The sequence below is a fragment of the Equus caballus genome, chromosome 21 (genome assembly GCF_041296265.1).
Source record: "Equus caballus isolate H_3958 breed thoroughbred chromosome 21, TB-T2T, whole genome shotgun sequence".
In the NCBI taxonomy this organism is placed as follows: domain Eukaryota; kingdom Metazoa; phylum Chordata; class Mammalia; order Perissodactyla; family Equidae; genus Equus; species Equus caballus.
Window position 1 is genome coordinate 18,954,269 of NC_091704.1, and position 24,905 is coordinate 18,979,173.

The window sequence follows — 24,905 nt, forward strand, 5'->3', positions numbered from 1 at the left end:
CAGACTGGGCCCTCCCACCATGCCTGAATTCTCATCTGTGAAAAGGAAATCATGGTGCTACCCATCCTGTAACACTATTGTGGGGATTAAATGGGTAAAAGCATACGCCTGGCAAATGAGACACACTGGGTGAGTACAAGCCACTATAGTAAGGATAAGGCTAGAGGGCACATTGGCCATGCCTGTTTTCTTCCACGTGAAGGAAGTACCATTAGCTCTAACTCTCCTGGTCTCTCTCTACTCTTGCCTTATCTAGCAGGCAACTTTTACAAAGAGAAATTGGGTAGGCACAGCCAGCCTTTCTTTCCTAGGGCTCCTTCATACCAGGAGCCTTACAGGTCCCGCACTGCCAGGGACTGGATAGGGCAGTAGTAATACACTGGGGTGTCATCTCAGAAAGGCCCCTTGCCCAAGGACATAGAAGCATGTCTCAGAGCAGCTCTTCTAGTGGTAAAGGAAATATTTTGGCACTCATCTGCCTTATCACACTCTATTTCTCAATTAGGATAAGAGGCCAGGTCAGGAACGGCAGTCTCACACCTGCTCAGTACCTGTCAAAGGGCATGGAGCGTACATTCAGTCCACAGTGGCACCTGATGGCCCATCTCCCATCTGTGGTCATCAAGGTCACTGCTTTGCCTTCCTGTTCCTCCAACTCCTGGCCTTCACCCTGCCCCTTAAGGGTCTTCAGGACACTCATTTCCCACCAGGTTTCCAGTGGGTCTCCTGCCCTCCTGCCTGGTAGCACCTTCTCCATACCTCGGCTGACTCCCTCACCTGGCTCTAAATGCAGGCATATCTCTGGTGGAGCTCAGTTCAAAGCCTTTGCTCTCCACCTCCATGCTCCTCAAGTTCTCATCCCTTCCCCACCTGAATTCACCAAATGTTTCAGAGGATGTGGGTCCAAACGCACTTAAACCCCTCCTGCCCCACGACAGGTCAAGCCTTGACATGGGAACCATCTCTTATCTATGCCAGGTTTTAATTTCAGGTAGACAACAAAGAACTTAGCATAAGTATGTCCTAACCATTGCAGAGCGCAAAGCACATTCATTGCCTATCTGCAATTCAAGCCTGACTGGGCACCAGTGTATTTACTTGCTAAATCCCGCAACCCTACTTTTGCCCCTCTCCTTCGTTCATGCTCACGTCCAGACACGTGCAGGATTGGCACCCTCACCTCATCTGGACCACGGTGTCCACAACATGCATTCCACCCTGCAGACCCTTACTTGCCCAGCAGGCAGGGGGTGCAACTCCCAGATCACATCCAGACTTGCCTGGTGCATGTTCACCCTGGCCTGGTGGCCATAAGCCTTCCCTCCTCCTGTGGCCTGCTTCAATCCATCTCATCCTTCATCTCCCAAAAGGCCTTCCCTGACTACCCCAACGAACAAAACCCCCACTTCACCCTGCTCTTTCCCCTCTCCCCATACTCACCCCCACCCATCTCCTCCTCCCTCTCCTGACAGGGACAGTAAACATTACTATTACATAAACTATTTTATTTAAATAAATTCAGGGGCAGACCCTTTTCCCACACATACACATCGGCACATGCACGCACGCACACCCATGTCCTCCCTCCTTTTCTTCCCTCCATCCACGGCCACCTCAAACCCAGTGGTTCTCATTGTGACCACCCTACCTCAACCCTAGGACAGGGAGACTCTCTCCATGCCAAGGCCCATTCCTCCCCGAGTTGAACATAGCAGGACACAGGGAGAACATGAGCTCTCCCGCCCAGTGTCCAGCTCTCAGCCTTCCTGGGGTGAGATAAGAGGAAGGACTGGTTCTCCTGAAGCACCCAGATTTGGTGTGGCTTCCCCACCTTTCCCCACCACACAGCCTGGGAACACTCCAAGACACCTGGGACTGCTTTGCTTCCTATGGAGAGCAGGTCCCTTCACCCCAGGCCAACCCCTCCTGACATCAGGGGAGGCTCAGCAGCCAACCTTGAGCATTCCCCAAGGGATCCTGGAGTAGGTACTGTGTGGTTTGGGGAAGGGCGAGGGAGAGCAGTTGAGCACCAAATTCCCTAACTCCACTCTGCAGGAGAGTGCTGAAATTCGTCTCAGCAACCTCTACCCACAATGAGTGAACCTAACTCTGCAGCAGGAATGGCAAGGGCTTCAGCCATCAGGACTTCATTACATCTCCATTCCCCAACATGGACCCTGTTAGAGACCCACTAGCACCTTGGCAATGTTAAGGGCTAAGCCCAGTTGGGAAAACGCCATGCAAATGGGAGTCTGTTTGAAGTTGGTAGTGTCCCCCATCTGTTGATCCTGGAGTTGGGCTTCACCTTCCCTGATACTGGTACCCTTTAAGTCCTGCTCTGGGGCACACGTAACAAAGTGGCTTAGGTCATGAGGAAGCAGCACTGAAGGGACGGGCAGTGTCTTCCTGGAGGCACAGAGTCCCACACTGCATCTTCCCAGTTATACACAGGCAGGCAAGGACAGAGAACTGGGGCACAGGGTTGCCAGGGGGGCTCTACAGCACCCCTAGGGCCCCCTTGGGAGATGGGGAGGTAGGAGAGGCACCTGTCCATTCACTCAAGCTGAGGGACCAAGAAGCCAGGACTCAGTCCAGCACCCACCTTCTTTGATGGGCCCCCCTGTGCCTTCTAGACCAAGTTCCCTGAGGGGAAATGCCAGACAGATGGAAGGAGAGAACCAGAAAGGACTGCAAAGGCTAACAGACTGTGAGGAGCTGGCAAGGGAAGGTGAGACGTGAGAGCCAGAGACAAGCCTTCTGAAGGAGTAAGGCAGACAGCTGTCACCTGCAAGGTGGGAGAGGACAACAGAGAAAAAGCCATGAGAGGCAGTATGTCTCAGACATAACCAACGAGGGAATCAAGGACCCGAGGAGAGGGAGCTCAGAGCCTCCCTGGCCTTGGGCAGGCCAGTGGTAGTAACAGATGAACCAGCCACCCCAAACATGGGGCTACAGGCTAAACCTGCGCTGGTGGTGGCCCTCACGGCCCCCACTGTCACTGCCCCAGTGCCCCCAACTCTGGGGACCCAGATCCATAACAGATGAACCAGCCACCCCAAGCACAGGACTACAGGCTAATGCTGCGCTGATGGCGGCCACGGCCTCCACTGTCACTGGCCCAGCGCCCCCCGCTCTGGGGACCCAGCTCCTGGCCGTCCAGACTGGCGTGGTCCGAGAGGCCACGCAGGTGCTCCACAGAGTCACACTTCTGCAGATCCGAGGCCACAGTGCGCAGGCTCAGCAGGCTCAGTGTGTCCGTGTCAGGGGCCGCGCCAGGCCCCAGGCTACTGCCCTCCTCCAGCCCCCCACCCTCAGCCCCCTCAATGATCCCACTGTCCCCATCCTCGCCGCCATCAGGCCCAGCCTCAGCCCCTACAGGGGAAGAGCGCCGCTGGCCCGGGGTATGAGGTGGCAGGCCCCGGCGCCGTGCATGAATCTGTTCGCTGATCTGCTCCAGGTTGCGCAGGGCGACCGAGTAGCGTGTCTTGGCCTGAGCTACCTGCTGCTCCAGCTCTGTCACCTTGGCCTTGTGTTCCTGTGGAGGGAGAGAGTGAGGTGAACCACTGGGCAACTCTCCATGGGCCTGGACCTGCTGAGTCCCATCAGCCCCACAAGGCACTCTGCGCTGGGGTCTCCTCTCCCAGGCCTTCGGCCTTGCTCACCACCCACCACAAACCTGCAATTCTTCTTCTCTTTCTATGGTCCTCCTCCAGGAATCCTGCCCTCCTCTTGACCTGGGCCCAACTGACCAGGACCTTCGTCAGGCCTTCATTCCCACCCACTGTTCCTCCTCTTCTCACTGTCCCCTTTCCCTGTCTGCTTGGTTTCTCTTCCCATTCTCCCTGGTTTCACCCAATTCTCACTTTTCTCTTGTTTACCCCCCTTTTAACTCGGTTCTCTGCCAGCACCCACCCCTGAACCCCACCCCCGACTCCTGCACGGTCACTCTGAATACATGCACCACCACCTGTCCTACCATGCTGCTCTGGAGTGTCCTCTCTACCTGCCCCCACTTTCCACGCTTGCTGCCTGTTCACCCACTCTCCCCTTCTCCCACTCAGCTACCTCAAGGATTTGGCTGAATTGGGCCTTGAGCTCAAAGTAGGGGCGGCTCTTGCCAATGGCCCGCCGGAGGGTCTTCTGCAGGGCCTGGACCCGAGCCTCAGCCTGCTGGCACAGCCGCGTCACTCGCTGGTGTTCCCGCTCGCCACGAAGCCGCTCTTCCTCTGCCTCGTTCACCTGGCCCAGGTATGGTGGAGGATACACATCACTGAGCTGGAACCTGCCCCTGTTGTCTGCCCCAGGCTGCCACTCCCCACTGGAGAGCCTGGAGAGGGCACCGAGCCCCTGAGACACAAAGGAGAATAGCGGATCCTTGCACCTGCCTATTATTACCTGTACCACTTGTCACTCAGCTTTGCTGCTGCAAGGAGAGGGTGCTGGGGCCTTTGGACCACTCATAAGCGTGTGGGGAATGTCTGTCTGTGAGCACAGCTACCACAGCCATCACCCTCAGGAAGTCCTCAGTGCTGGGGCTGAGGGGATGGGAGGAGCTCCAGTATGGGGAGCCACAGCTCTGCACTGGGTTCTCCAAGTTTCCACGGCTGAACAGGGAGCAGCTAAGGGCTCCAGCCACTTCGTCCACCAGGAGTAGGGGGCCGATCTTGGGCATGCACACCAGAGCCCTGTCACACACGGCTTCAACAACCCCTCCTCCAGTGTTGTGTTCTCTGTGTGAGCTCCAGAGTGGAAGTGAAGCAAGGCCATGGGCCTGGACTAAGGAACACACAAAAAACCTCGAGACACAACAACTCCTCAGGAGCTGACACTTGCTGCTATAGACTAAATGTGTCCCCTCAAAATTCATTATGTTGCAATCCTAACCCTAATGTGATGTTATTGGATGTGGGCCTCTGAGAGGTGATAAGGTCACATGTGGGGAGCTCCCTGAATGGAATTAGTACCCTTATAAAAGAAGCCCTCGAGAGGTCCCATGCGACTTCTGCCATGTGAGAACACAGTGAAGAAAATGGCCAGCCATCTAGGAACCAGGAATCGGGCCCCTAATCAGACATCAAATCTGCCTGCACCTTGATCTTGGAATTCCAAGCCTCCAAAACTGTGAGAAATAACCATTTGCTGTTTAAGCCACCCAGTCTGTTATTTTGATATAACAGCCTGAGTGGACTAAGACACTTGCCCTTTGTACGGTGAAGGTGGCAGACTGGAGCTGATGCCAAGGATCTTCCTGCTCCCTGGTCCCCTTTGAGTAGCTTGGAAATGATACACAAATTATACTTCAAAAATCAAGATACACTGGCAGTGCTCAAAAGCAAGGAAGGAATAACATTTGGAAAACAGAAGTGAGTCGTCACAGATAAACATAACAAAATGTTGAGTGTTGAATCCAGAGCATCCAGCAGGGGTGAACTGTTCGGTTAGTCCCACATCTGGAGGCAAAACCCAGAAAGACATTCTGAGTCAGAAGGAAATGTACATGGGAAGCACTGGAGGCCAAACAGGGCAGAGATCAAGGAACAGGTTTTGCCTGAAACATAATCAAAGCTGAGGGAAGAGTGGAAAGGAAGAAAGAGAGAGAGAGAAAGAGGAATGAGGAAGGTGATGAGATGAAGGGATAGGAAAGGAAATACTGGAACCAGCAAGGGGGACCTGCTGGCACTGCCGGGCTCACCTTGCACGTGGCGTGGTTGAGCATCTCCTGCCATGTGGGGTCCAGGCGGTTCTTGTCAGCCATGACGCCCTGCTCGGCCACAAACACCATCTCCCGGGCAGCGTTGTGCATGCTCACGGCCCGCTCATATCGCAGTGCTGCCTTCTGAGTCTCCTGCTGTGCCTGAGGGGAGAGGGCCATCAGGACACGGTGCCCCAAGGTACACCTGGCCACCCATGGAGGCCCACCCTGGGCAAGGACAAGAGAAGGAAAAGGCCTGTTGCAATGTCGGCCTTACTTCCCAAACTAAGCTATGGATAAAATGCCAAGGAAGAACAGAACTTTTTTTAGAAATTCTAGAAAGAACAGAATCTTTACAGAATTCTCTATAAAGAATATTTTTTAAGGATATGGCCTAAGAGGAAAAATAAACGTAGACATAAAGATTGAAAAGAATGATACTACCAGTGGAGGATGAGTGTGTAAAATGCAGCACTCTCAAAGGCCACTGGCCTTTTGCCCTAGAGAGAACAAAGACAAACCCGCACGACTTTAGTTGAAAGGTGGATAGTAACATGCACTGAGTCATACAGAAAGTACACCCCTGAAACCATCAACTCCAGCCCAGCAGGTAAGCTGAAGGAAATAATCAGATAACTGCTCAGAGATATTCATCACAGCTATGCTTATCCAACAAAAAACTGGAAACAAAACTAAGTTTTCAGTTACAGGGAACTGGTTAAATGAATAATAGTACAGTTAATATATGGAAATATTATGCAGCCTTTAAAAGTGATAGCATGGATGTTTATTAATAAGGAAGCATCTCATAATATAAGTAAAATAAAGAAATAAAAATAGCATGCATTGGTGAGTGATGTCAGCAACATGACAGTGGGAGATGCTCCCTTTGTTTCTCCCCTTCAGTCTACAACTAGTAAAACACCCATAACTCAGTGAAGAGTCCTCTGCCTAACAGACCAGGATGCATCTGAAGGTGGATGGATTGGAACACACACAGGCAGCAGAACCAGGGGAGCAGCAGAGGCAGTGCCCACAATCCTGGATCCCTCAGCCACGGCAGCTAACCCCACAGCCCCAGGGAAGCCAGTAGCAGCAGGAGAGGTGATACAAATGACTCCACAGGCCACAGTGGTGCCCATAGCCACAGGGAACCAGGCAGGAGCAGCAGTGGGGCCTGCAATCCCAGTTCCTCCAGCCAAGGCAGTGCCTGAGAATCCAGCCCCACCCTCTTTCCTTGCAGCAGCTGCGACCGCTCATCTGTCAACCCTGGACACAGCAGAGGGGCCTGTGACTCCAGCTCCCCCAAACTCTCCTACTCCCCCTGCCACAGCAGCAGTCCCCACAAGCGAGGAAACCCCAGATGCAGCAGAAACACTCATCATGCCAGTGCACCCAGCAGCAACACTAGTGAGCACAGTAACACTGGCAGCAGCAAGGCACCAGCAACTTTAGAGGTGCAAGCAGTGATGAGGAGGGCACCAGTGACACTTCTGGCAGAGGACGTGGAGGGTGGAAAGTGCCAATCCTCAAACATAGTCAGAGGCAGCTCAGGTAAGAAAGACCAAAAGTTTGGTCTATAGCTCCACCTACTAAAGAACAAAAGAAAGACCTCTAATTAAAAACCTGTTGAACTGTTAGACTCAAAGTAAACAAAGCTTTACCTAAAGAAGAAAGGTGTTCATCACTTTAAATAAACTGTCAGAGGAACAACTCAGGAAGCACCATGAGAAACCACAGTAACACGTTATCATGAAAAGAAAATGACAATTCTCCAGAAAACAAACTGAAAGTCACAGAAGACTGTACTGAGAGAGAATTCAAAACAGGTGTCATGAAGAAACTCCGTAAGCTACAAGAAAACTCAGAAAGGCAGTTCAGTGAGCTCAGAAATGCAATTAATCATCAGAAGGAATACTTGACCAAAGAGACTGAAACTCTAAAGAGAACCAAACAGAAATTCTGGAGCTGAAGAACTGAATAAGCGAGATGAAGAAGGCATTAGAAAGCACTGGAAATAGAGCAGACCATATGGAAGAGAGAATTAGTGAGCTTGAAGACAGAAACCTAGAAATGATGCAGGTACAAGAGGAGAGAGAACCAAGATTTTTTAAAGTGCAGAAACTCAGCAAGAACTATCTGACTCCATTAGAAAAGGTGACAAAAGGATAATAGGCATCCCAGAAGGAGAAGAGAGCAGAGAGCTTATTTAAAGAAATAACAGCTGAGAATTTTCCCAAACCTGGGGAAGGAACTGGATACACAAGTCCATGAATATAACAGAACATCTAATTATCTCAACACAAAAAGACCTTCTCCAAGACTTGCTACATAAAAATCAACAATAAAGAGAATTTTAAAGGCAGACGGGAAAAAAACCCAGTAATCCCATTAAGCTATCAGCATATTTCTCAGGAAAAACTCTACAGGCCACGAGAGAGTAGAATGATAGACTCAAAACACTGAAAGAGAAACAAAGCCTTTCCAGATAAACCAATCTGAGAGAGCTCATCATCACTAGACCTGCCTTACAAGAAATGCTGAAAGGAGCTCTTTAAATGAAATGAAAAGGCAAGGGGGTACAGAAAACTTCAAGTAAGGTGATAAGCGGACAATCAGAAAATTTCAATTCTCTATCAGAACAGGCTGTTAAGCACTTAATTACAGCACAAAGGGGGAAAAACATTAAAAATAACTATAGCTACATCAATCTGATAACATATTCAAGACATAAAGAGGTATAATTTGTAACAACAAAAACATAAAAAGGAAAGAGAAAAAGGATGGAATCTCTACAGGCAAATGAAGAAAAGACGCTATCAGCAGAAAAAGAATATTATGCCTTGAGACATTTTATACAAACTTCACAATAACCACAAAACAATAATCTAGAGCAGAGATACTAAACATGAAAAAAGAAGAAACTGAGAAACACATCATAGAAAACCACCAAACTAAAAGGGCAGACAGAAACACAAGGAAAAGAGAAAATAGACATAAACCAAGCACAAAAAAAAGATAAAATGGCAGAATTAAGCCCTCATATATCAATAATCACCCTAAATGTAAATGGATTGAATTTGCCAATCAAAAGACAGAGAGTAGCCAGATGGGCGAAAAAACAAGACCCAACTATGTGTTGCCTATGAGAGAGACAGCTCTAAAGAGAAACATAAGCTCAAAGTGAAGGGTTGGAAGATGATATGCAAACCAAATGGCAGCCAAAGGAAAGTTGGTGTAGCCATACTCATATTAGACAGAATAGACTTCAAGCCAAAAAAGGTAACAAGAGACAAAGATGGACATTACATGATAAAGAGGACAACGCATTAGGAAGACATAACATTTATTAATATACATGTGCCTAACATGGAAGCACCAAAATATTTAAAGCAACTGTTAACAGGCCTAAAGGGAGAAACTGATAGCAGCATAATAATAGTAGAGGACTTTAACACCGCACTAACATCAACGGGCAGGTCATTCAGACAGAAAGGCAACCAGGAAACACCAGCCTAAAATGAAACATTAGACCAGATGGACTTAATAGATAGATACAGAACATTCCATCAAAAAGCAGCAGAATACACATTGTTCCCAAGTACACATGGAACATTTTCAAAGACAGACCATATACTGGGACAAAAAACAAGTCTCAATAAATTTAAGAAAGTTGAAATCATAGCAAGCATTTTTTCTGACCACACGGTATGAAAGCAGAAGTAAACTACAAGGAGAAAGCTGGAAAAATCACAAATATGTGGAAACTAAGCAACATGCTACTGAACAACTACTGGATCTATGAAGAAATCAAAAGAGATATCAAAAAACACCTGAAGGCAAATGGAAATGAAAATACAACATACCAAAATCTATGGGATGCAGCAAAAGTAGTACTAAGTGGGAAGTTTATAGTAATACAGGTCTACCTCAAGAAACAAGAAAAACCTCAAACAATCTAACCTTACACCTAAAGGAACTAGAAAAAGAAGAACAAAGCCCAAAGTCAGTAAAAGGCAGGAAATATAAAAATCAGAGCAGAAAGAAGTGAAATAGAGACTTAAAAAAACAACATAAAAGATTAATGAAAGAGATGGTTCTTTGAAACAATAAACAAAATTGACAAACCATTAGCTAAACTAAGAAAAAAAGAGAGAAAGCTCAAATAAATAAAATCAGAAACAAAAGAGAAGTTACAACACATACCACAGAAATACGAAGCATTATAAGAGACTCCTACAAACAGCTATACACCAACAAATTGGACAATTTAGAATAGAAAAACTCTTAGAATCACACAAGCTTCCAAAACTAAATCATGAAGAAATAGAAAATATGAATAGACAGATCACTAGTAAAGAGATCGAAACAATGATTACCATTTCAAAAACCTCCCACAAAACAAAAGTCCAGGACCACGCGGCCTCACTGGTGAATTCTACCAAACACTCAAAGATTTAAAATCTATCCTTCTGAAACTCTTCCAAAAAAAACTGAAGAGGAGGGAATGCATCCTAACTCATTTTATGAGGCCAACATCACCCTGATACCATAACCAGACAAGGACAACACAAAAAGGAAAATTATAGGCCAATATCTCTCATGAACATAGATGCAAAAATCCTCAACAAACTATTAGCAAACCAAATACAACCATACCTTAAAAAGATCATACAACAACGATCAAGAGGGATTTACTCCAGGGATGCAAAAATGGTTCAACATCCATAAATCAATCAACGTGATACACTACATTAACAAAATGAAGACTCAAAATCATATAATCATCTCGATAAATGCATAAAAAACATCTGACAAGATTCAACATCCATTTATGATAAAAACTCAATAAAAAGGGGATAGAAGAAAACTACCTCAATGTAATACAGGCCATATATGACAAACCCACAGCTAACATTATACTCAACGGTGAAAAATTGAAAGCTATCCCTCTAAGGTTAGGAACAAGACAAGGATGTCCACTCTTACCACTGATTCAACATAGTATTGGGAGTCCTAGCCAGAGCAATTACGCAGGAAAAAGAAACAAAAGGGATCCAAATTGGAAAGGAATAAGTAAAACTGTTACTATTCACAGGTGACATACATACAGAAAACCCTAAAGACTCAACTAAAAAGCTATTAGAAATAATAAACAAGTACGGTAAAGTTGCAGGTACAAAAATCAATCTATAGGGGCTGGCCCAGTGGCGCAGCAAAGTTTGCATGTTCCACTTCTCGGTGACCCGGGGTTCGCCAGTTTGGATCCCCGGTGTGGACATGGCACTGCTTGGCAAGCCATGCTGTGGTAGGCGTCCCATGTATAAAGGAGAGGAAGATGGGCATGGATGTTAGCTCAGGGCCAGTCTTCCTCAGCAAAAAGAGGAAGATTAGCAGTAGTTAGCTCAGAGCTAATCTTCCTCAAAAAAAAAAGAAAAATCAATATACAAAACCTGTTGCATTTCTACACACTAACAACAAACTAGCAGAAAGAGAAATTAAGGAAACAATCCTATTTACAATCGTAACAAAAAGAAAAAAATACCTAGGAATAAATTTAACCACGGAGTTGAAAGACCTGTACACTGAAAACTGTATGATAGCATTGAAAGAAATTGAAAAATGACACAAAGAAATGGAAAGATATTCCATACTCACGGATGGGAAGAAGTCACTATTACCTAAAGCAATCAAAAACTCAATGCAGGGGCTGGCCCAGTGGTGTAGTAGTTAAGTTCGTGCACTCTGCTTTGGTGGCCCGGAGGTCGCTGGTTAGGATCCCGGGTGCGGACCTGCACTGTTTATCAAGCCACTCTGTGGCAAGTGTCCCACATATAAAATAGAGGAGGATGGGCACAGATGTTAGCTCACGGCCAATCTTCCTGAGCAAAAAGAGGAGGATTGGCAGTGGATGCTAGCTCAGGGCCAATCTTCCTCAAAACATAAATAAATAAATAAAATCAATGCAATCCCCATCAAAATCCCAATGACATTTCTCACAAAATAGAACAAAAAAATCCTACAATTTATATGGAACCACAAAAGATCCTGAATATTCAGAGCAATCCTGAGAAAAAAGAACAAAGCTAGAGGAATCACACCTGATTTCAAATTATACTACAAAGCTATAGTAATCAAAACAGCACGGTATTGGCAGAAAGACACACAGATCAATGGAATACAATTGAGAGCCCAGAAATAAACCCATACATATACAGACAACTAATTTATGACGAAGGAGCCAAGAACATACAATGGAAATGAAAGTCTCTTCAACGAATGCTGCTGGGAAAACTGAACAGCCACATGCAAAAAAAATGAAACTAGACCGCTATCTTACACCATACACAAAAATTAACTCAAAATGGATTAAAGCTTGAATGTAAGACCTGAAACCATAAAACTCCCAGAAGAAAACATAGGCAGTACACTCTCTGATATCGGTCTTAACAGTATCTTTTTGGATATGTCTCCTCAGGCAAGGGAAACAAAAGAAAAAATAAACAAATGGGACTACATCAAACTAAAAAGCTTCTGTACAGCAAGGGAAACTATCAACAAAACAAGAAGACAACTTACCAAATGGCAGAAGATACTTGCAAATCATATATCCAATCAGGGGTTAATACTCAAAATACATAAAGAACTCATACAACTCAACAAAAAAAACCCAATTAAAAAATAGGCAGAGGATCTGAACAGACATTTTCCAAAGAAGACATACAGACACATGGCCAACAGGCACAGGAAAAGGCGTTCAACATCACTAATTATTAGGGAAATGCAAATCAAAATTACAATGAGATATCTCACCTCACACCCATTAGAATGTTATTATCAAAAAAACAAGAAATAACAAGTTTTGGAGAGGATGTGAAGAAAAGGGAACCCTCATACACTCTAGGTGGGAATGTAAATTGGTGCAGCCACCACGAAAAACAGTATGAAGATTCCTTTAAAAATTAAGAATATAACCACCATATGATCCAGCTATTCCACTTCTGCGTGTTTATCCAGAGAACATGACAATACTGATTTAAAAAGAGATACGCACCCCTATGTCCACTGAAGCACTATTTACAATAGCCAAGATACAAAAACAACCTAAGTGCCCATCAATGGATGAATGGATAAAGAAGATGTAGTTTATGCACACAATGGAATCCTACGCCACCATAAAAATAGAGAATAACAAATACTATATGATTTCACTCCTATGTGGAATATTAAAACAAGCAAAATAAATCAACAAACGAAACAAAATGAAAACAAACACATAGAAACGGAGAACATGTTGCTGGTTACCAGAAGGAAAGGAGTGTGGGAGGATGGCAAAATGGGTAAGGGAGTCAATTGTATGGTGAGGGATGGAAACTAGATTTTGGTGGTGAGCAGTGTGGTGTTCACACAAGTCGAATTATAATGTTGTACACACGAAACTTACATAATGTTATAAACCAACGTTAGCTCAAAAAAAAATTAGCACATTGTGTAATCTTATTTAGGCAGGATATATACCAATTTTTTTTAAAAGGATTTTCTATGCTGTATTAATCACATTTTTTATCTTCTGTATCTTATGATGCTTTGACATCCTGGGAGCCTTGCTGGTCCTCCCAGAACTAGTTAACTCCTAGATAGTAAACTCTGTGAGCACACCTTTCATATGCAAACCAACATATCGAAAGCCCACCACCTCCTTTATGCAACTCTCATACACCAAGCCAATACTGTCCCTGGCCCTAAATCACACCAGGGCCAGGCACCAGAAACTAGAGACCACTCCTACAGCCCAGAGCCCACCACAGTTATTTAAACCATCCAATCCTAAGCTTGCTCAAAGTTGCCTACCCTGCCCTTACCCATTCCTTCCCACAAAAACAATAAAGGCTCTGGGCCAAGCTTTCCCTTTGGGCCTTCTGCCTCTGGACCAACCCAGATTCTTCCCCACGTGTCCCCTTCCTCTTGGGAACTGCTAGTTCCCAATAAACTCTTCTTTCAAGGCAGTTTTCTGTGTCTGTCATCTTACCACATTTGACTAAAACAAATCTCAGGTACAAAAATCACGAAACATGAGCATGGTAGGATTTGGGGTGATTCTGGTCTTCTCTTATATCTTGTTTTACAGTTACAGTTACAATTAGTCTTCCAATAGTGAATGCACATTATTTGTGTAAAGAAAAAAAAAGGGAGGGAGAGGGGTAAAGGAGTGGAGGGGTAAGCAAAGAAAAGAGACATGAACCAAAGGTAAGAGAAGAAAGAGAGAAAAGAAATGAGAAAAGGTGTTGTGTCTCCCACTCTATACAGAGATAGAAGAATCCAGGGCCTGGCTCAGCACGCAGCCCTTCCAGAACGTGGGTCAGCTGGCTGTACCTCCTTAGCCAGCCGTCGAGCCTCATAGTAGGGCCGGGCCTTCTCAATGCAGCTCCCCAAGTGGGAGCCCTGTGTATTCAGCTTCCTCGCCGACTCCTGTAGGATCCTCCGATAGGTGGTCCTGGCCTCCTGGCAAAGGAATAGACACAGGCAGAGGAAAGGTATGCATGGGTCCCAGCCCCTCTTGTTTCTCACACACGCCCCTTCCCCTGCCACTGTACTGAACGGGGAGGGAAACAGACAGAGACACCCCTAGGACCAGCCCAAGGGTGTGAGGAAAAGGAGAAACTCACATCCAGCTGCAGCTCCACCTGATTGATCTCCTCGCTGGCCTGGTTCAGATGTTCCAGCTCCTCCTACCACACAGATGGGCAGAGAGTTAAGAGAAGTGGAAGCCTCATGTGAACCAGGTGGGGTGGGAGCACAGGGCACAGAGGGAAAGCCCACCAAACCAGGGAAGGGAAGAAATGGAGGAGAAGGGCACTGTCGAATGCCTCCTTGTCAGAGACCTAATATATAGTCTCCTGTAATGCTCACAATTCCACCTCTGTAGCAGGTAGTAAAAGCCCCATTTTGAAGATGAAGAAATCGAGGTTGAGAGAATGGAACACTTGTATGCACAGAGAGAAGTGGCAGCAAGCCTGAGTCTCTCCATCAGACTATACCACCTCCTCCTCACACTCCAGCCAGGAGGAATTTCCTTAGAGCTAACAGTCTCTGTCCCAGAGAGAGGATGACCCCCTGGACCATTCACTCAGCACATACTTACTGCATACTTATCATAGCTCAGCACCATGAAACCTGAGAATTTAGAACACAGAGAGGTGGCAGCTCACGGCCCAGTAAGTAAGCAACAGGCCCTCGGTTGTGTGAGGAGCCATGTGATAGGTGATTGTGGTGGAGGTGGCAGGATCACTCACCTGGGCATGGGAAGGCCAGGGCACTTTGCTCCCAGGCAGAGCTTTGATGGATGCACAGAAAAGCATCAGTGACAGGGAGGTGGCCGGGAATCAAAAGAAAGGCAGGTGCCTGGGGCAAACAAGGTGTCAGGTGAGAAGCCAGCAAGGCTAAGGTACAGGGGAAGGGATACCAGGGCTTTTCCCAATGGCAGGGGGAGCCCCTCAGAGGCTGGCGCCAACTGGTCTATAGTTTAGGAAGGTTGATCTAAGTAACGCAGGGAAAGCTTAAAGGGACCAGAGAGAGAAAGTGGAGGCTGTCTGCAGTTTCCAGGAGGGAGAGGAGAGGGCAGATCCCAGGGAAATGCAGATGCAGAATCACGAAGGCTTTGTGGACAATTAAGGTCAAGATTAGGGAAGAGTGCATAGTTCAAGAGGCCTCTAGGTCTGCTAGGACAGTGGAGTGAAAGCGACCCCAAGTACTCACATAGTAAATACTGTGGGAGGGACAGCCTCAGGGAGAAGTCACCAGACAAGCTGGCTTGAGCACCTCATTGGCCCCAGGGCTGAAAAAAGAAGCAACGGAACCAGCGGGCCTTTCAGTGACATGGCAGAGAGCGGGGAGGCATGCTGCCCTTGAGTATCCTCTCCTACCCTTTCTCGGTCAAGTTCCCAGAGCCCAGCGAGGCAATGACACTTCTGAGCAGGAGCAATACCTGCAGAAATGCCCAGTGCTTAGCTATGGGATCCTCTTCCACAAGCCCTGCAGACCCTGGAAAGGCCAGCAGGACCCAGCATGCTGGGCGTGGCCCAGGAACAACGTGCACTTGGCAGTGAGTGATGTTGCCATCACTGGCTCCTGCGCACCTCATTTGGCCCTTCCAACAACCCAGTGTATGATCCCCTTTCAGTCCTTTTATTTCTACACCCCTTCTCAAGCCCCAAAAGATTTGCCCAGCAAGTAAGAATCCAGAAAACCAAGTTTGCCCTAATTACAGTAAAAGGAAAAACACAAAAGAAGAAATATATAACAGAACCAGGCACAAGGACATGAAAAAATGCACACCTACAACAATGTAGACTCTGCCTCAAAGAGGGCCACAAACTTGCCTCTAAACTTTCCAGAAGAGAGCTGTCCAACAGAAATACAATGTAAACCTTACACGCAATTTTTAATTTTCTAGTAGACACATTTTTAAAAGGCAAAACCAAACAGATGAAACTGTAACAATATATTTCATCCAAATGTACTGGCTATCCAAGTGTATCATACCAAAATGGCCAGCAGCATGTGGCTCCTGTACTGGACAGTGCAGGTCTAGGAGTTGGCGCACATGGGCAAGCTGATTACTTACACAACCCAGTGTCCATAAGATGACGACAAACCACTCTGGAACCACAGGCAGCCAACATGGCTCAGAAGACCCCAGAAGACTCCACCTGACAACACAGAGCTAGCTCTAAGCTTCACAGTGCCTTCCTAACAAGGACATCATCTGCAGCTGATGGAATCACCCGAAAGGGCCCTCAGAAAAGGCAACTCCTGTCAGGATTAGAGGCAACCTCTCCCCCTCTGGGCCCAGCTTCCTGTGGCTTGACTTGGATTACTGTGGGTTTCAGACTAGGAAAGGAGGTGACAGTCCTTTCAGCAGCTTCTGCAGGAATATTTCTTGCTCAGCTAATTCACATTTGATAAACAAGAAGCAATGAGGTGGGCAATCGGGGATAGAGCTGGGACTGGATCCAGGACCTGACCTTTGATCTGGCTTTCCTGCTACTGTGACCTCTGTGTGACGTCACCAAGAAGACAGGAGTACCATAACCTAGGAAAACCACAGCACTGGAAGGAAAAGAACAGGCCTCAGGAGGGCAATAAACATTGATTCTGCAGGAGAAGAGAAGGAGGTGGGTAAACGCCACCCTGCAACGTTCCTGTGGGCAAATCAAGGTCCAAGACTGGATTCCACTCAGTTTCATGGCCTACAGTGCTCCCAGCCCCTGACAAGATCATGAGGAATGAATGGCTCTACATAAGTTATCCCTACTGGAAAAAGGACATGAAGGACTCTGGCATTGGAAAGGGTGGGAATGGACATGTCTTTCTACATGGGACTCCATGTGCATGTGCGAGCACCTCCAGCAATTAAAAAGCCTTCTGTTGATGAAATCTGCCCCTCAGTCACAAAGCTCTTTCTAACAGGACAAAGAAACTGGGGAGCAGAGCATGCTGGAGGGCAAGGTGGGCAAAGGGGTTAAGGGATAGACAGGCGGGGGCAGACCTAGAGCAAGGCTGTGGGGAAGCTGACAATCACCCATGGCTGTTTTGGGCATTTGGCGACACATTTCATTTGGCCTGCTCCACCAGGGACTCCTGGCACCTGGCTGAAATGGAATTCGAAGAGGATGAAGTCTGAGTCAGAGCGCATCATCCATCAGTGAGCCAGCAGCTAGCAGGGCGGGCGACCTTCTCAGAGCATACCCGGCTCATTCCCAGGATGCCAGGCCACTGAGTTAAAGGCATGGGTACTCAGGCTACAGATGCTCCTGCCTATCTTGTGCAAGCCATTAAAACACTCAAGCCCAAGGTCAGTTGGCGGGGCCAGGGTGATGCACAGCCCAAGAAATCAGAAATACAGGAAATAGGACTGTCCTGTGAGAGCTAAACCAACACTTCAGATGAGGTTGCAAAGTCACTCTGCAGAGTCTCAAGGAGGAACAGGTGATGAAAGAATGCACCCACCACAAGGGAGGGGATGAGAAAGTCACAGGGAAAGAGACCCAGGCCCATCGTACCATCATCCTCCTTCACTCCTTCCCTCCGCTGGGACCCTCTCTCTTTCAGAAAGCCGAGGACTAGCCTGGAGACCTCAAAGACCTACACTGAGGTCAAGACATGGAGACACAGAGAGTGGCCTTCCTTGGGGAATAGCACACTCCAGGTAGGCCTGGAGCTGGCCTCCAGCTAGCTTCCCTGCAAGTTCCAAAGGGATCCCACCAGAAAATGGGGACAGAGCTGCATGTCTGCCAAGAAACCCCTTTCCCAATGTCAGAAAGAACCTCGCCCTAAGGGCAATCATCTCTGGGAGTTCCAGAAAATACCTGAACAGGGTCTAGACTGCATGTTGGAACCGGCTTCTCGCCCCACCCAGACCAGGAGAATTCAGATGTCTGGGCATGGCTCAGGAATAGGTATTTTTAAAGCTCCCTGGTGGGCACTGATGGATCTGTGGGTGGAGACCCACTGAATGCACTGAGAATCCAGAAAAATAAACACCCATTTAAAGCTCTGAAATGTATCATCAGGATAACGTGGTCTTGTGCACTGCCAACACTAAAAGGGACCTCAAAAGACACAAGCCCCAATCTTCTTCTCATCCACAAGAGCCCAAACCCAGACAGGTTGAATGCTGCTGGCCTCCTCCATGAAGGGTGCCCCTCACACCAGGCTGCCTCTCCCACAGGGCAAGAAGACACTGCATCCCTGCTGAGGCCAGAGCACCTGTCCAGCCACGAGTGCACCGTCAGTGAGAGAGGCCTCTACAACAAGCATTCTTCCCTACGCAGCCCACGTTCCACAACAGACCTCACAGTTTGGCAAGAGAGATTAGCGGCTGCCTGCCCCTCTTGCTCCAGTAACACTGCAAGCCCACTGGAGGCAAGGTGAATCTTACGCCTGCTCAGTATTCTCCACTTCTCACAGAGCTCCTCTAACAGAACTGTCTGGGATGAGACAAATGTTCTATTTCTGCACTGCCAACAGCACCTGGGGAACTGTATCTTTAATTTTTATTTAACTTTAATTGACTTTATTTAAGCAGCCACACGCAGCTAGTGGCTACTTTATTACGCAGCAGAGCATGAGAGTGACTCTCCAAACTACTGTCTCTCCTATGTGGGTACTGGAAAAATACACAGGAGCCAGAGAAACTAAGCAAAGAAACCACAGAGGGTTCTCTTCCGGAGCAGGCCAAAGAATGCTGCAGGGAGGTATACAAAGGGCATCACACAGCCCTCCTCCCCGAGGAACAGACAAGGATCTCATTCCCAAAGCACCACCTACAAACTTTCACCAAGAGACAAGCAAAAGAGTTTGTGAAAGGAAAGAATAGTAGCACTATGTCAGAGCAGAGCAGGAAGGAGTTGCGCAAATCAGCTAGAACAACCTCTCACTTTACAGATGAAGAAACTGAGGCTTGGAGAGGTTATGTAACTTGCAGGAAAAATCACAAATCACAGGGCTGGAGGTTACTTGAATCTCAGCCCAAAGCTTTTCTCACTACAACTTGTTTCCTTAGTGGAGGACAAATCTGTGGAACTAGCAGGAAGAACTGAGCTGTTTTCAATGCAATACCCATAACACACAGCAGAAATAAATTACTGACTCATGCCAGTAAATGAATGGCTTAACACTGCTCCACTTAAGCACAGACACAGTTCCCCCACACATGTCCTGGGAACCTCCACCAAGAGGGCAGGAAGGATGCTAGGACCAGCTCTGATTTCTTCTTGACTCACTGAAGTATCTAATAAAGGTCTGCTGACAGAGAAGCCCAGGAATGCAAGCCCCAGGATGCTCTTGCTCGCCTGGAGAGGTATGAGTCACCTCTACATCAGAACCTCGGAGATGCCACCAGACCAAACTGCAGACTCAGGCCCCAAACACACAGGAGCCTCCTGGCCCTCACCTGCCCAAGCAGCTTCCCCAGGGAGCCCTTCTCTGCTGCTGCCCGGAAAGCCTCAATCCAGCCTCAGGTGGCCACAAATCTCCTCCGCTTGGTGCCTATCCTCCTCACCCACTGCTCCAAGGTCTCCTTCACAAAGATGTGCCCTCCTACCAACGAGCCTGTAAACGCTCCCAGGCGATAAATCAGCTCTTCCATTCATTTGATGGGTCTAGCATCCTCAGAGCCAGGAATGTGTGTTATTAAGGACTGACCATGACTGATAAAACCCCCTGAAACCATCAAATTTCCTTCTAAGCCTGAACCTGATGCCAACTTTATAAGACGTGAAAGGTCTCACCCTTTATAGATGTGAACATCCCTGGGCGGCACTAATGAAAAGGTGAGAGAGATGAAAAGATTCAAAACTGCCTCCCAATCTCCAAGTCACCCCCTCTCACATCCTACTCACTGCATATCTCTGAGCCAACAGCCTCTTTGCTTATTTGAAAAGAACAACAGTTCTACCCTCCACTGACCTAAAGTGCGCCTCCTGCATCTGCTGCCAATTTGTCACTTCACTTTTTCGCTGAAGCCTTCAGCAACACTCCACAGGCACTCAGGCCTGGCCTTTCTCTGCACACTCATCACACACAACTCTTTTAGCACTTGTCACACTATATTGCAATGAGTTGTTGACAAACTTGTTTTCCTTCCCTGCCCCAGTATCCTTAGGAGAGAGTCAAGTCTAATCCTTCATTTATCTGGCAGCTCTTCAGGAAAGCTGGAATCTGGGCTCCCTGTCTCTCCCCTATTCAGTCTTTTCACCTGTATTCTAGGATCCAGTTCTTCCTCCTCTCTTGGGGACGATTTGGCCTCAGTGCTGTTACTTCCATCTCCTCTGGGCTCCTCTGCGACTGGGCTCCTCGGGACTTCATCCTCTACAATCTCAGGTCGAAGCTCCCCCTGCGGGGTTTCTCGTCCCCCTGGAACCTGCCTGAGTTCAGCCATGCTGACAGGGAGAGGGCACAGCCCTATGCACACGAGAGGACCAACATGCTGGAACCAGAGCCCCAGCTTACGGCTTCCTGGGCTCTGGGTGGCAGGAAGAAGAGATTCTCTTCTCAAAGGGTGGAAAAGGGGCGCAGGAAGAACCTCACACTTGAATACCGGTTAGAGGGCGATATTCAAGTCGTCACTGAGGTTCCTAGAGCTGTAGCCTTGAATGTGCAAAAGTTCTTCCCTCCCCGACCCAGGGAGTCCACCAGGAGAGATCTGGAGCAACAGCTCCGAGGTAGGGGGCAAAGGGGGTTTGGATCCTGGGCCGAGGCCTGCGAGGAGGAGCACCATTCGGGAGAGTGGAGGCAGATGCCTCCAGGCTGTGGTGGCAGCTGGAGAGAAAAGGCTGGACCCAAACAGAGGCTGCGGGAGCTGCAGGGGAAACAAAGGCCAAGTACACGGTCAGCATCAGAACATCGGCTACCAGCCCCTTCCAACCCCTCAGCCTCCCAAGGACTCCATTCTCGCCCTCCCACACCGCCATATTCCGACCAGCCCCCACCCAACTTCTTTCCTCAGCCCCGAAAGACTTGAGCTCTTAACTCTTCCCGCGTTCCAGCTCCTCTCGCCCCAGCCCCTCCCCCACTGGCAGCTTCCAGACTTCCCTCCTTGCTCTCACCCTCCCCTCCACGCCAGCTTCTCTTCTGCCCTCTCCACTCCACCCTCGCCCGGCTTTGCAATTCACCTTGTAACCCCCAGCCCCGCCCCACCTCCTCGTCTCTCTCCAACTCGGCGGACAATCCGAGCCACCCGTGTCCAACCCCACACTCTTCCTCAATCCCTAGGGCCCTGCCCCCAGACCTCCTACACAGCCGGGAACAAAGGCCCCCCTTCACAGCCTTACCTCAGTTTACCTTTCCGTCTGCGGAGCTCCTCCACCGCAAACAATCTTCCCCCTCCCTCCCCGCAGCAAGCCCGTCCAACCAAATACGACCGGACCGAGAGGAAGCGGAAATACATCATCCAGCCACAACACCCTCCTGCCGTCTCGCCCCTCCCTCCCGGCCCAGTCACGTATGGATTCCTCAACACTCGCCCCGGCCCAGCCTTCGGTTTCCGTACAAAATGGTGCCCTACGACGCTCAGGCTCCCTATCCGTTGCCTCCAGCCCATCCTCCACCACAGCTGAATGAGCGTGTTATGCTGAGGAAAACTAGGGTGGGTGATGGAAGGCGAGAGTCCCTGGTGGTAGGAGAGTGCTAGAAATGAAACGGAGATTGGACCATATCCTTAGAGCGCTGCCATCTTGCTTTACGGCACTGCAGCTCTGCGGCTCTGGCTTCACTTCCGGCCTCGCCCGGGAAGACAGAAGCGGCGGCGGAAGTGAGTTTGTGGGCTTCTGGATGTGGCGTTCCTGCTGCCCGAGCCCGGGGACAAGTGGACTCTGTTTGGGGGACGCAAGGTCGTTTTTCCAGCAGTGACTGTCATAACTCCAGGGAGATTAGCGGTACCCTCAGTAACGGTGTCTAAACGGACAGCGCTGATGGGTAAATCTTTCTCCTTGAGGCCTGTGGCCGGCGCCGTCACCACGACCCCTGCGCTGCCCCTAGCCGCCGGCTCCTCCCCGAGCCAGGCTCTCTGCCGCTGAACGCAGTGTGGTGGAGGCTCTGATTACCCCGTGAGCGCTAATTAGAAGCTTAGTTACGTGAGTTCAGTGCTCAAAAGCCCGCGAGGAGGAGTTTGTTGCATGGCCTTGTGTATCAATGAAAAGACCTGACCTGCGCGACCGCTTCTCGGTGTCGCCAGGCGAGGCCTAAGGGTGGACTTCAGGATGGATGTTTTCTTTTTGCAGAAGGCGTAACTTCCTCAGAGCCAGCTCAAGGTTTGTCCCGAGGTAGAGAAGGCAAATGGATTGAATTTTCCTTCTTTTTTAACCCCCCTTGCCCCATGAATAACCACATGAGAAAAAATTTCTTTAAGTAGAGCCAGATACTTTACTTTAAAAGTGTTTTAGGGGCTGGCCTGGTGGCATAGTGGTTAGGTTCATCCGCTTTACCTTCATGGCCTGGGGTCGGCAGGTTGGGATCCTGGGCGCAGACCTAGCACCACTTGTCAAGCCACGCTGAGGGGGCGTGTCACACAAAATAGGGGAAGACTGGCACAGATGTTAGCTGAGGGACAATCTTCCTCAAGCAGAAAGAGGAAGATTGGCAACAGATGTTAGTTCAGGGCCAATCTTCCTCACCAAAAAAAACCCACAAAGTGATTTAAAACAGATATTTTCCCACAAAATTGGAAATTTCATTTTTAAAATTCCTAAAGTGACTTTTCTCCCTCCAGTGAGGCGGCAGGACCCTGAATAAGTGTCTAAGTGGACAAATATGATGGATAATAATGCCTCAGCCTTTTATCACCTTCCTTTTGTTTTTAAGGAACAACTAACATAGTTTCACCCTACAAGAACCATGAAATTGGGGCCGGCCCGGTGGCGCAGCAGTTAAGTTCTCACGTTCTGCTTCTCGGCCCAGGGTTCACTGGTTTGGATTCTGGGTGCGGACATGGCACCGCTTGGCATGCCATGCTGTGGCAGGCGTCCCACATATAAAGAGGAGGAAGATGGGCATGGATGTTAGCTCAGGGCCAGTCTTTCTCAGCCAAAAGAGCAGGATTGGCAGTAGTTAGCTCAGGGCTAGTCTTCCTTAAAAAAAAAACCCATGAAGTTTCATATAGAAATCAGAAACAATTTATTGATTTGTTCCCCACCACTTACTTTAATTTTGTAAAACTGGAGTTTCGCTGTGCTCCATTTTACCCACTATCTTCTGTCTACTCCAGCCTGAAGTCTCCCAACCTTTCCTGTTCAGCGCTACTCCAATATCTGTCATCCTTATACCTTGTCTCACAGCTCCTTTTCTCTTTGCATTCAGCCCTTAGCAGTTAGGAGCTGCTTCTAGTTGTCACATATCTTTGTTGCATTTGGTGGGGAAACATGAATACGTGTAATGAGCACACTGCCCCTAGATCACATCCTGAGGTTCAGTAGCCTCCGTGATGTCTCCGCTGGCCTCTCCCATAGTTGACTCTCATTCCCTAAGACCAAATGTGATCTCATTATGTTATGGATTGTATTATAATCCCCGGCAGTTTTTCTGCTGGGTTTAGATAATGTTTCAGGTAGGAGGAGTTTGAGGAGTGCTGTGCACTGGCTTATGTTTTCCTGCAATGATGGAAATGTTCTGTACAGCTCTGTGCAGTATGGTCACCATTGGCCACATGTAGTCATTGAGCACTTAAAATGGAGCTAGTATTATTAAGGAATTGCATTTTTAATTCTATTAATTCTAATTTAAATAGCTACATGTGGCTAGTGATTCTCTTATTGGACGGCGAAGTTCTAGATCATTCCTTTCCTATATAATCTCATCTCAGCACACACTGAACTTTCACATCTTCTGTACAAAGCAAATATTTCTCAGTCTCCACTTCCTCACCTCCCATTTACTTCTGTAGTCTGGCATCTGCTCCTGCCAAACCACGGAAATTGCAGGGATAAGGTCCTCAGTGCTCTGAATATTGCCAGACCAGACATCTGACACGGGTTGTTTCTTCTCTCTTATCCTTCTTTAGCTTCTGAGTTACCCTTGTTCTGGGTTTCCTCTTACTTCTCTGACTTGTTAATTCATTCCTTCATGCAGTATGTCTTTACTGAGTGTCTACTGTGTGCCAGGATTTGGGGTGATGAGAAAAAGGACACTGTCCCAGTTTACATGTAGCTTATAGTCTGTGGAGCCTATTTTATAAAGAGGTGACATTCAAACTAATTGGACCACAACCCAGAAATATGTTTGGCCTTGCAACCCAGTATGTGTGTGTGTGTGTGTGTGTGTGTGTAAATATATTCATAACAAAAGTGTCAGGAAAGATCTTTACTCATATGCAAAGCAAATTAATAGTTTCTATACTATATTTTTAATGCTGGTGGAGACCTATTTCTGTTGATTTCGTGACCCATTCACTGTTTAAAAACCTGTCCCTAAATGCCAGACCCTGATGCTATCTAGCCATCTCACACAGCCTGCTCTCTGAGAGCCCTCGCCCAAGTGCATGGCTCCAGCCCCAACCCATGGCTGCTGCTCCTTCCTTGGAACTCTGTCTCCACCCAGGCTTCTACAGAGCACATTCTGAGATCTAGCAGCTTCTCAGACCACTGGCCTGTCCTTGGGTTGCCTCTCACTCACTGAGTACAAATCTGATTCCATCCCGTTTTTTCAAATCCTGCTGCTT

At 47.9% G+C, this 24,905-nt stretch overlaps 1 protein-coding gene across 5 annotated transcripts; it reads right to left on the bottom strand.

Moving 5' to 3' along the window:
* Positions 1-1,488: 1,488 nt before the first annotated feature.
* On the bottom strand, positions 1,489-21,952 carry SH3BP5L (SH3 binding domain protein 5 like). Of its 5 annotated transcripts, none has more exons than XM_070245827.1 (8): positions 21,526-21,950; positions 20,451-21,053; positions 15,449-15,527; positions 14,359-14,421; positions 14,066-14,194; positions 5,693-5,854; positions 4,066-4,239; positions 1,489-3,535 (listed from the first exon to the last, which is right to left on the bottom strand). In XM_070245827.1, exons 6-8 carry the CDS (start codon positions 5,801-5,803, stop codon positions 3,068-3,070), a joined length of 753 nt encoding a protein of 250 aa, XP_070101928.1. In that variant the 5' UTR covers positions 5,804-5,854; positions 14,066-14,194; positions 14,359-14,421; positions 15,449-15,527; positions 20,451-21,053; positions 21,526-21,950; the 3' UTR covers positions 1,489-3,067. The 5 variants fall into 5 exon arrangements, with proteins under 5 accessions (XP_070101928.1, XP_070101927.1, XP_005604247.1 ...); XM_070245826.1 differs by having other exon boundaries at positions 4,066-4,347; positions 21,526-21,665; XM_005604190.4 differs by lacking the exon at positions 15,449-15,527 and having other exon boundaries at positions 21,526-21,952.
* Between the last annotated feature and the right edge of the window lie 2,953 nt (positions 21,953-24,905).

Bases quoted from the DNA above. Each gene is read 5' to 3' on its own strand.
- SH3BP5L (XM_070245825.1), bottom strand. From the start codon at position 20,633: ATGGCTGAACTCAGGCAGGTTCCAGGGGGACGAGAAACCCCGCAGGGG. The intron at 14,195-14,358 runs GTGAGTTTCTCC...TTCCTTTGCCAG, and splicing joins AGGTGGAGCTGCAGCTGGAT to GAGGCCAGGACCACCTATCG. The intron at 3,536-4,065 runs GTAGCTGAGTGG...CTCCCTCCACAG, and splicing joins AATTCAGCCAAATCCTTGAG to GAACACAAGGCCAAGGTGAC.